The 11,733-nt window shown below is 41.0% G+C and overlaps 1 protein-coding gene across 2 annotated transcripts in view; it reads right to left on the bottom strand.

The window, feature by feature from the left end:
• Positions 1 to 10,637, bottom strand: part of c1qtnf9 (C1q and TNF related 9) — a 28,887-nt gene extending 18,250 nt beyond the window's left edge. For both annotated transcript variants that reach the window (XM_085999213.1, XM_085999212.1), the window contains exons 1-2: positions 10,547 to 10,637; positions 311 to 519 (exon numbers count right to left, since the gene is read on the bottom strand). In XM_085999213.1, coding sequence (XP_085855339.1) covers positions 311 to 476 — 166 coding nt within the window. In that variant the 5' untranslated portion in view covers positions 477 to 519; positions 10,547 to 10,637. The remainder of the gene's footprint in view (positions 1 to 310; positions 520 to 10,546) is intronic.
• Positions 10,638 to 11,733: the final 1,096 nt, after the last annotated feature.

Below are 11,733 nucleotides of genomic sequence, written 5' to 3' on the forward strand. Positions count from 1 at the left end.
ACAATTACAATATTGTCTATTATATTGGCTATAATATAATTTTGTATCTGATATCAGCAAAAAAAACAGCACTAGGAGTAGGTAAGCAGCTCTGTTGAGAAGCAGCTCAGTAAAACATAGCTGTTCACATGTTACACGGTATGTTATTTCTCTACCTAATATAGTGTTGGTATGTTTATTTTATTTTATTTAATTAGGTTAACATTTCAGGTAAGGATTTATATCAGAATGGATAGTTATAAAGAAATATCTAAAGTTCGGTACTTCTAACTATGCAAAACAGTAAAAGTATGTCTTCAGATCACCCTACCTGTATCTCCTTTCTCACCCATAGAGCCATCCCGCCCATCCCGTTCAGGCGTGCCATTATGACCAGGATTTCCCGGAATTCCAGGATGTCCACCTAAACACGTCCCCTTTCTGTATTCCTCGGTGTTCACCAGAGTGATCAGTACAAATAGCGACCAAATCTGCATTCTGGATTCAGATCCTCAATATCTGGGTTTTCACAGTACAACTCTAATGACAATAATCAGAAAAATTTTAGTACAAGGCACAAACATAAAGAACCAACCAAAAGACTTAATAAAAATTATTAATGCAGAATTATTTTTAAATGGTTTGCTATGTGGATAAAGGTTTATTGTGAGAGGACTGCCTTGCAAGGAGATATACTGAAACACATTTAACAGATCTGGTGATGAATGGCTAAACCAATTGTTAAACCAAGGAATGAATAAAAGGCCAAACCAGGTGGATCAACTGGGATGGGAGAGACAAAAGGTTTTGTTGGGACAAGGGCATCAAAGGTGGACATGATGGAATGGAATGGTTAAGCAGATCAATGGCTGCAGAACTATTGTTGTGAAGGGAGGGCAAAAGGCTAGGCAGTTGGGAATTAGCAAATGCAGTTATAAATGATTTAGGGGAGAGATTTTTCCAGGATAGACACAGAAGGAAGTGAGGTTGGAAGTGTTATGTTCATTAATAACTAGTCGTTTTTATTAAGAACAGCTAGCTTTTGCTAGACACTTTATTGCGCACATGTGGACTAGGTACAGTATCTGTAGAGGCCTCCATCTTGACTGCTGCCTTGTGGGTAGCCTAGTGCATCATGGGTAGCCCACTCTATATGCATACAGCACCACCTAGTGTACCATTCCAGAATGACAGGTTACTGATCATTACATCCCCCTTTCTTTGAGGTTAAACAAAATCAGTATCAATCAATATCAATCAATAACAACATAAACATCTTCAACAGTCAATACATTTTCAATGTAGTTTTCTTTGTACTCAAAGATTAAGTCTATCAGGCTTTTTTACTTCACGTGTGGATCTTCTCAGCACAGGTAAGTCTGATGTGTTTTCACGAGAGCCTGTATGTGTATTTGTGTTAGATTGTTCTGGTGGTGAGTGACAAGATTCAGTTGCGGCATTGTCATCGATTTGCTCTTCGATAGTCTCTTGTGCTTTTAGGAGGGAACGGCGGTTCCTCCTGAGAATCTGTCCTTCCTCAGTTCTAACAGTGTATGACCTTGGTCCTACTTCCTCAAGAACTGTAGCTTTCCTGTTCCATGCATCTGGATCCTCAATCCTGACAACATCATCCCTTGTCAATGGTTTCAGAGTTTTGGATGACTTGTCATAGTATGATTTCTGTTTCAGCTTTAACAGTTGAAGTCTCTGTCTCAGTTCCTTACTCTGCTTTTCTTTTGCACAGCAGGGTAGCATGGTACGCAACTTGCGACCCATTAGGAGTTCAGCAGGTGAAGAACCAGAGTCTAAAGGTGAGGCTCGGTAGCTCAGCAGGGCGAGATAAGGATCAGGCTTGCTTTCTGTCGCTTTCTTCAGTAGCTGCTTGAGAACTTGAACACCTTTCTCTGCCTTACCATTCGACTGAGCATACAAAGGACTGGATGTGATGTGTTGAAAGTCATAATGTGCTGCAAACTGTTGCCACTCCTTACAGTTGAAGCACGGACCATTGTCGCTAACGGCAATCCTGGGAATTCCATGTCTGGCGAAGATGGATTTCACATGCATTATGACACTGCTTGCTGTGGTGCTTGAGAGCAGCGCCATCTCAGGATAGTTAGAATAGTAGTCAATCACTATTAGATAGTCTTTACCATTTAAATGAAAAAGGTCCATACCAACCTTTTGCCATGGTGCTGTTGGTATGTCAGCTACTATCATTGGTTCCTTTTGCTTGTTTGTTTTGGTGTTTCTGACATGTCTCACATTTGCCTATCATGTTCTCAATGTCCTTATTTATGCCAGGCCAATAAACAGTGTCTCTTGCTCTCCTTTTGCATTTTTCAATTCCGAGATGTCCCTCATGAATCCTTTTGAGCATGTCTTGACGTAGAGCCTGTGGAATGACCATTCTGTTCTGTTTTAGTAATAGTCCACTTGCGACACTCAATTCTGACCTTATGTGAAAATATTTTGGACAGGAACCTTTTGGCCAACCATGATGAATGTTCTCTATTACTGTTTGTAATACTGTATCTTTTACTGTTTCTTCTGCTATTTGCTTTGATTTTGTGTCTGACACAGGCAGCGCAGCAGTGACCATACTCACATGAACATCCACGTCTTCTTCAGTAGAGCTCACATGACTCATTGTGGGTGCTCGCGATAGTGCATCTGCTAACACTATGTATTTGTCTGGTGTGTAGATCAGTTCAAAGTCATATCTTTGCAGCTTCATCATGAGTTGTTGAATCCTTGGAGACATCTCATTCAGGTTCTTTTTTATGATGGCAACCAGTGGGCTGTGGTCTGTCTCAACTGTGAAGGTGGGAAGTCCATATATGTAGCCATGGAACTTTTCTAGTCCAACTACCAAGCCTAGACATTCCTTTTCAATCTGGCATATCGACACTCAGTAGCAGTCATAGACCTGGAGGCATAGGCAACAGGCTTCCAATCTTCACCCTCTGCTTGTAGCAAGACCGCACCTAGGCCACCTTTTGATGCATCCGTTGACACTTTGATTCTTTTTGTTGGGTCAAAGAAGGGGAGTACAGGTGTGGTTGTCAGCACTGTTTTGAGGTTTATCCACTCTTGTTCATGTCTCTCTGTCCATGCGAACTCATTTGTTTTATGTAGCAGGTCTCGCAGACAGGCTGTCTTGGCTGACAAGTTAGGAATGAACTTTCCAATGAAGTTTATCATCCCCATGATGCGTAGCACTCCTTTTTTGTCAGTGGGTCGGGGCATGTTGAGTATGGCGTTTACTTTTTCCATATCTGGCTCTATTCCTTTACCAGATAGATTATCTCCCAGGAAAGTGACTTCCTGGATGCCAAACTGACACTTGGCTTTGTTGAGCTTCAGTCCATTCCGGCGTATGCTCTGTAGCACTTTAGTCAGTCTCTCATTGTGTTCTTTCAGTGTGGAGCCCCAGATGATGATGTCATCAACATAGACCCGAACTCCTTCTAGACCTTCAATTATGTGTTCCATCGCTCTATGAAAGATTTCAGATGCAGATATTATCCCAAAAGGCATTCTGAGGAAACAATACCTGCCAAATGGTGTGTTGAAGGTACAGTATTTGGTGCTCTCTTCATCCAGTTTTAGTTGCCAAAATCCTTGTGAGGCATCGAGCTTTGTAAAGTATCTGGCACCTAACATTTCACTGGTGATTTCTTCTCGCTTGGGAACCTGGTAGTGTTCACATTTTATGTTTGCATTTAAGTCCTTTGGATCCATGCATATTCTTAGATCATTGTTCTTTTTCTTTACACATACCATGGAGTTAACCCAATCTGTTGGCTCTTCGACTTTCCTGATGACTCCTAGTGTGGTCATTCTGTCCAGTTCATTCTTGAGCCGGTCACGCAGGGGTGCTGGAACTCTTCGTGGAGCATGTACCACTGGCTGAGCATCCTCCTTTAGCTGGATCTTGTAAGTGAATGGTAGAACTCCAAATCCTTTGAACACATCCTGGAAATTATTCACTACAGAATCCACCGAGTCATCTGGTCTGCTTATGGCACAGTTTATACGGTAGACTCTCTTGACCAGTTCTAAGTCCTCACAAGCTTTGTCACCCAGTAGTGAATCAAGTCCTTCAGCCACAACAGAAAACATGAGATGATGCACTTTGTCTTTGACTGTCACTTTAAGTCTGTATACACCTAAGCTATCTATTTTCTGTCCATTATAGTCCTTCAGTAGTACTGACTTTTTCTGTATTTTGGGCTTTTCTTTCATATTGTTAATGTCACTCATACTGATTAAGTTTGCTTTTGCCCCAGTGTCTAGTTTCAATGTAACTAATGCTCCATTTACTTGCAGTGGGATCATCCATTTGTCCTCTTTTACTGCATTAACTTTTTGTTCAGCATTGTTAATTCCTGAGGGCTGCACATTTTCTGTATCCTTTTTGATATTGACACATGACACCATTCCTACAAAACATGTCTCACTTAAATCAGTGTCCTCAATTACATTAACTCGTTGCCCTTTCTTAGTTTTTACTTTTGAAAAGCATTGTTTGGCAAAGTGATTCTTTCCATGACATTTTGTGCACATTTTTCCAAACGTTGGACATTGTTTTAACTGGTGTTTGTAACCACAGCGTTTACAATTTAAAATTCCTTCCTCCGATTGCTTTTCACTTCTGTTCTGCCCATGTTTCTTCCCCTTGTAGGACACAGCACCGACAGCAGCACTTACTGCAATCGCATCATCATTGATTTCACTGAAAGTTTTGGCATGCTTTTGAGCTAGCTTGTTAGCTTGGCATATTTTCACAGCAATTTCCAATGTTAGTTCGGTTTCTCTCAGCAGACGTTCCCTGACTTTTTTTTATCATGAATAACAAACACAATCTGGTCACGAATCATGGATGCTTTCAGCTCAGAGAAATTACATGTCTGTGCTTTCAGTTTCAGATCAGTCAAAAAGCTATCAAAAGTCTCATTTTGCTGCTGTGTCTGAGAACGGAAGATGTACCTCTCATAGGTTTCATTCTTTTTGGGAGAACAATGTGTATCAAACTTCTTTAGCACATCGTCTAATTTTTCTCTGTTCTCCTCTGGATTAAATACAAATGTATTAAATACATCGATCGCCTGTGGGCCTGCAACCGTGAGCAGCAACACTATTTTCCTTGCATCTGGCTTCGTACCGTACCCGATGGCAGCAATGTAGAGTTCGAATTGTTGTTTAAAAGTCTGCCAATTGTAGTCGACATTTCCTGTGAGTTTCAAATGCTCTGGTGGATTCAAATTCTCCATGTCACGTTGCACAATATTCAGCAGATCTTACCAATCCTGGTACCATGTTATGTTCATTAATAACTAGTCGTTTTTATTAAGAACAGCTAGCTTTTGCTAGACACTTTATTGAGCACATGTGGACTAGGTACAGTATCTGTAGAGGCCTCCATCTTGACTGCTGCCTTGTGGGTAGCCTAGTGCATCGTGGGTAGCCCACTCTTATATACATACAGCACCACCTAGTGTACCATTCCAGAATGACAGGTTACTGATCATTACAGGAAGGGGGTAGGGGGATGTGGGTTTGAGGGATACAGGAAGTGGTCTAAGATGATCTCATCTGTCATAGAGACCATAGGAGTGGAGAGACCATGAGAGATGGCAAGCTCAAAGGGATGGCCATGGATATAGGTACATGATCATATGGAGGGAGAGGTTTAGGGAGGACGAGAGGGCAGAGAATTCAGAAGAGAGAGGGCAGAGGGAACAGAGATACACCAATATCGTGTCTGTTTTTGGGCCTATATCGACAATCTCCCCCATAATCATTTAACTGAAGAACATTAAGCAGATAACTAAACTGACTGCATTGTTCTTCATGCCCTGTGTATATAATTATTTATTTGCACTCTATTTCAGTTTCTATGCTGAGTTCATGTCATTCAATGCTATATGACACTTGAATGACTAATGGGTATTTAGTTACCTAGATTAATCGTTTGTCTAAACTTTTTGGATAAACAGTATCGTGCAATGACAAAATTGGTTGTTTCATTCATTGTTTTGGCTGGCTCTGGTCTCCATTATGTTTTAAAGAAAATAAATTGCAAAAAGTGAATGTATGTGACTCCCGGAGTATTAAATGTACATTGAGGAAGAAATGTGTCACTGGTGAACTTATTCACTGACTGAGGCAGTTTTCTGTCTTTGTGTTCTGTGACAGAGTGAAGCCTACTGACCTCTGCTGGGGAACAGAGAAAAGTGATCTAAGGTATTGCATTTTTATAATCTAAAAATAACTACCAGACTTCACATGGCATTGTTTACAGAATGAAAAAGAAAGTGGTGTAAAATTACACACAGTTGGGTATGCAAATAAACATTTATATATTATAAAATTTAAAAATATTTGGGCTAGTGTGGTAAACCACTGTTATACCTGTCTATGTGTATGTGTATTCCACTAGGTACAGGTCTGGACATGCCTCGGCTGACTCCTCCCACTATTCCAGGTATATAAGTGACTACCTCCCAGTCCCTTAGTATTCTGGACGGGTCGACCACTCGAGACAAGACCTTCATTCTTTAGTTAATAAAAGCCTGGTTGTTACTCGCTTAACCTCAGTCTTTTGAGTAATTGATGGCGCATCAGCTAGAAATTCCTGTTCCTTTATAGTGCTATTTGGGCATGGGGTAGGAATTTGGGATCGAACCCAGTTCCACAAGTTCTTCAGCTCTTTCTGACCCTAATTCAAAAAGAGGGACGGTGCTTCTTGATGATGTCACTGAAAGGCAGACTGATGGGATAAAATAAGGCATTCTAAGTTTCGCCAGTTCCATCTCAGTTGCCCCTGACACACTGCACACATGCATGAAGCAAGTTTACAGTGCGTGCCAGGACACAATTCTGGCAAAAATGGGCCTAGCAGTTTTATGATTGTTGCTGTCCATGCTGCTTTCTGTAGTGGGAAATTTAAATTCAACTATTTTTCTGGTGAATTTGATCGGTCTTGGTGTGGGCATGGGCTTGTGCCCAAAATACATTAATCTGCTGATCCCTGTACAGGGTCAGCATTAGGGCCAGTTGGCCAGCAGGTCCTGCCCTGACGCACTTCCAGTGATCCAGCAAGCCGCCAGGAATTTCAGGACCAAAGTTTATATTTTTTTTAATTATTCATTCTCAGGATGTTGGCGTCACTAGCATGGCTGCCGTTTATTGCCTATGCCTAGTAGCCCATGAGAAGGTGGTGGTGGGACTTCTTGAACCGCTGCAGTCTGTGTGGTGAAGGTGCTCCCACAGTGCTGTTAGATAGGAGGTTTCAGGCTTTTGACCCAGCGATGATGAAGGAACAGCGATATATGTCCAGGTCAGGCTGGTGTATGGATCTGTCATAGCATTGCTCTTGGGAAGCTGGAGGATGTAATTGATAAAGAGGTGACTATATGTGGTACTGGATAATGAACTATTGTGGGGGTACATTTCAGGTGTTGTTGAGTATAAAGAGAGTGTTTAAAATAGAAAAGAACATAATAAAATGAAATGGTAGAGGAACATTTTTAGAAAATGAAATGAATGCAACTGAAAAATTACACAATAGTATACTGTAAGATTTTGAGATTTCTGGCATAATCGGATTCCTGCCAAATTTATGGTGTTCCACCACACAGCCGCCAGAGCCATGGTGGGAATGTGTCCCTCCTCTGTCTCTCTCTCAGTGCAGTTCTACTTTCTTTTCCTTCACTTCTGTTTCTTTCGCTCTTCCTTGAACAACAATTTATATTTTCATAGTGCTGCTCAATCTGGAAAGACATTACAGGGTGAATGAAAAACAATGGTCACCGAGCAGGAGGGAAAATGGAAACGTTAGAGCCAGCTGAAGGTAGAGTCAAAGACAAAGGTTTTTGAGGTGGGAGATGGAAAGCCAGAGAGATTTAGGGAGGGAGTTACAGAGGGTAAGGACACAGTGGCTGAAGAGCAGCCATCAATGTCAGAGCCTAGGGTGCAAAGAACAAGGAGCTACCTTATTTCATTGTGTGTAGAGACATATGGTGAAGTATTGTGGGACAAGGTGATGGAAGGATTTGAATACGAGGACGAGGGTTTAGAAGCCAATTCACTAGGCACGGAGAAACAGTAAGTTTGTGGAAGGACAGGCAGAGCAGGGCTTTGTGTGGGTGAGGATTCTGAATGAATTATAATCTGTGAAGGCGAAGGGCCAGCTAAGAAAGCATTAAAGAAGTGGGCTGATTAGGCAATAAAGACATGAGTTAGGATTTAAGCAACAGTGAGGAGGTATGGGTGGAGGCAAGCGATGTCACAAAGATGGAAGAAATCAGTTTGGTAATGAAATAGATGTGGAAGGGGCAGCTGAGCTCAGGATTGAGCAGTATACAACATTTTGCACCCCCAGACTTAGCCTGAGGCGGCAGCAGAATAGGTTGATGGAGTCATGGCCAGAGGTACATAGATACTGGAAGAAGCCAAGCAAGATAGCTTCAGTTTTACCAACATTAAGCTGAAGGAAATTTTGCCTCATCAAAATGTTGGAGTTGTCTTTATGTCCTTCTTCACTTCTAATTTCTTTCTTTCACTCTCTCATATATTGCAGGGCCTCACAGGTGTCTACAAATTCTCTAGTGGCTAGGTGCGGAACCTGCAGTTGTATGGTAGAGACACACTCATAAACATTGTAATGTACTGTTGGAGAAAGTCTACCATATGTACAATGTTTCCCCTAAGGTGCGCGGAATCGGGACGTCCCGTGCAGGCTGCTCACCAGCTGCTGCTGCTGGAAAAGCTAATGCGCAGCAAATTTAAAGGGACCATGCACCAAAAAAAAATTAGAGGGAACATTGTATATGTATGTGGATAATTGCTATATATATGTGCAGAATTGTGTGTGGCAAGACACGAATAAAATTACAACAAAGAAAATATTCAACTGGCATTAGAAGGATGCTTTGGTTGGAATAAAATGGAAGGATAAGTAGGTGTATAAAATCATCCTTGGCTAGAAAAGAATACACAGTCTATTCACTCTTCTCTTTATTAAAAAGACTGATCATTGTTACAAACCCTACTCTGAATGTGTGTACTTCATATCAATAAACATGAATCTGTAGTTAGTACAAAATGTTAATTGATAGTGGCCCCTTAGACTCAGAAAGAAGGACGAGAAAAGAGCTCACATTAGACAGAGAAAGAAACCACAGTAACTTCCTTCTCATCCCTTTCTTTCCTGTTTACTCCTGCTTCATATCCATTTACTCATAGTGTCCGTCTAACGGATTGTGTTCCTGTAGCGGACAGCTCCCACCTCATCTCATATTGTGTTTCTTTAACCGATGCCTATCTGGTACTGTAACCCTCTAACTAACAGCGGATATTTGTCCCATACTGTGTCCGATCACAAACTGCTTCCTTTTTTGCCATCTCACTCAATGTGAAAATATTAAAAATAACCAACCAGCTCCTGTGAAGTAGCTGATAATTCCTGACAAGCATACAATCAAGTGGTGAACCTACATAACATTTACTGTTTACTCTTCACACTGCCAGATCAAGTTTTTAATCTTCTGAACTCTGATATTTCTTTCTAGCGTATGAGTTATGTACATCCATAAGTGCTGGAAGCTAAAGACGAGCCTGATGATCATAGGTTCTAGGGCAATGTTTGTTACAGTGTTTCATAATACCAATAAAGGTAGCCTTGGCTCAGTGGTAGCACTGTCACCTCTGGGTCAGAAGGTTGTGGGTACAAGCCCCACTTCAGAGGCTTAGACTTGAGCACATAATCCAGACTGGCATCTTAGTGCAGTACTGAGGGAGTGCTACACTGTTGGAGGTGCTGCCTTTCGGATGAGATATTAAACCGGGGCCCCATCTGTCCTCAGGTAGATGTAAAAGATCCCATGGTACTATTCGAAGGAGAGTTCGCTCGGTGTCCTGGACAGTATTTATCCCTCATCCAAAAGCACTAAAACAGATTATTTGGCCATGTAACTCATTGCTGTGGGCAAATTGCCTGCCACGTTTCCCTACATTATAACAATGACTAGACTTCAAAAAGTACTTCATTGGTTGTAAAGCGCTTTGGGGCATTCTACAATTGTTGAAGGTGCAAGTCCTTTCCTTTCCTTTATTTGATCTGTATTAACAATTGACAATCTGGCAACTATTATCTTTCCAGAACAGGTCTTGCACAAACAGCTCTGGGGTGAATAAAGGGGCACTATTGCCACTGTGAAGTTGAAGGCCTCTATAAACTGTTGTTTAACATGTAACATGATTACAAAATTATCTCACTGTTCTTACACTGTTCTCATCTCCATGCACATTATAGCAGTGTCACTGTCCTAACATTAGGTTGCTGTAGCATTATGTTGGAGGAAGTTCTTACAATTTGCTCACCAGAATGCAAACAATGACCATTAAGTTATGTACTAATTAATATATCACTTAGATTGTGCTTAATGTGAATTCTGATTTGTATTAGATAGGTTCTATATAAGACTGATCTGAGAGAGGAAAATATATTGCTAATTGTGAGTTTACTTCATTGATTTAAAATAAAGCACTGCCAACTTACCGCACCAGATGCCACCTCTGACTGGACACTCTTTCAAGCACAGAATAGTTTTTCCAAAATAACAGAAAATGCTGGAAAAACTCAGCAGGCCAGGCAACATTTATAGTTTTTCCAAATATAGATTACGATTTTCCCCAAGTCTAATTAGTAAACCAGATTAGTTATTAATAAATACATTCCATCAAAGACAAACTAGAAACACTGGAGTGCCAACATATCCCTGGTATCTGAGTAAAAACACTTTAAATTTTAATAAATGATTAATAATTATAATGGCAAATTCTCAGAAAAACTAAAACCATTACTTGGTACACTGGACCTTAATTCTCAGTCCTAACTGCCTCAAATTTGTCAAAGTTTCACATTCACAAGTACCTCAGCTGAGAGCAGAACATAAAAACTCATGGAATGAGAAAGGTCATTTAGCTCAATGGGCCTGCTCCGTCCAAGAGATCACATGCCATTTTCACTGTGATGCATTCTCTCCAGTTTTCCCACCCTTTATAGAACACACCTGAAATCAATGGAATATAAGTCTGGTGGGTTCTTTAACAGGTGGATGATCTGGTCCACCAGATTACCACCCAGGTGGTTAAAACAAAAATTTAACCAACAACTCTCCATTTCTATTTTCAAACCCTGTTGTTTGCCTTTTCCCAACAAGGAGCAAAGGCGTTCTATAAATGCAAGTCTCTCTTTTTCTCTTCTGCTGTGAATCACTTGCTAATTTTTTTACTGCCTGTTGTCTTTAATTGATGGAATTTGTTCAGTGAATCGCAAGTGGTAACTCATGACCTGCCATTCCATTGTGCCGGGTGATAGAGTGAGAATCGGCTGTTCCATCACATTGCCAAATCCAAAATACTTCTACTTTCAGCCACAGTAAAGACAACTTTTAATTTCAGCCATAGTAGAGACAACCAATGTATTCTTCCAGTTTTTTACATAACATAACATAAGAAGTAGGAGCAGGAGTAGGTCATACGGCCCCTCGGGCCTGCTCCGCCATTCAATAGGATCATGGCTGCTCCGAATCTAGACTCACGTCCACTTCCCTGCCCTCTCCCCGTAACCCCTAATTCCCTTGTCTGCTAGGAAACTGTCTATCTCTATTTTAAATTTATTTAATGTTGCAGCTTCCACAGCTCTCTGGGGTAGCAAATTCCATAGATTTACTACCCTCTGAG

The sequence above is a fragment of the Somniosus microcephalus genome, chromosome 10, assembly GCF_052327205.1.
Source record: "Somniosus microcephalus isolate GS21.2 chromosome 10, FLI_Smic_1.0, whole genome shotgun sequence".
Classification (NCBI taxonomy): Eukaryota; Metazoa; Chordata; class Chondrichthyes; order Squaliformes; family Somniosidae; genus Somniosus; species Somniosus microcephalus.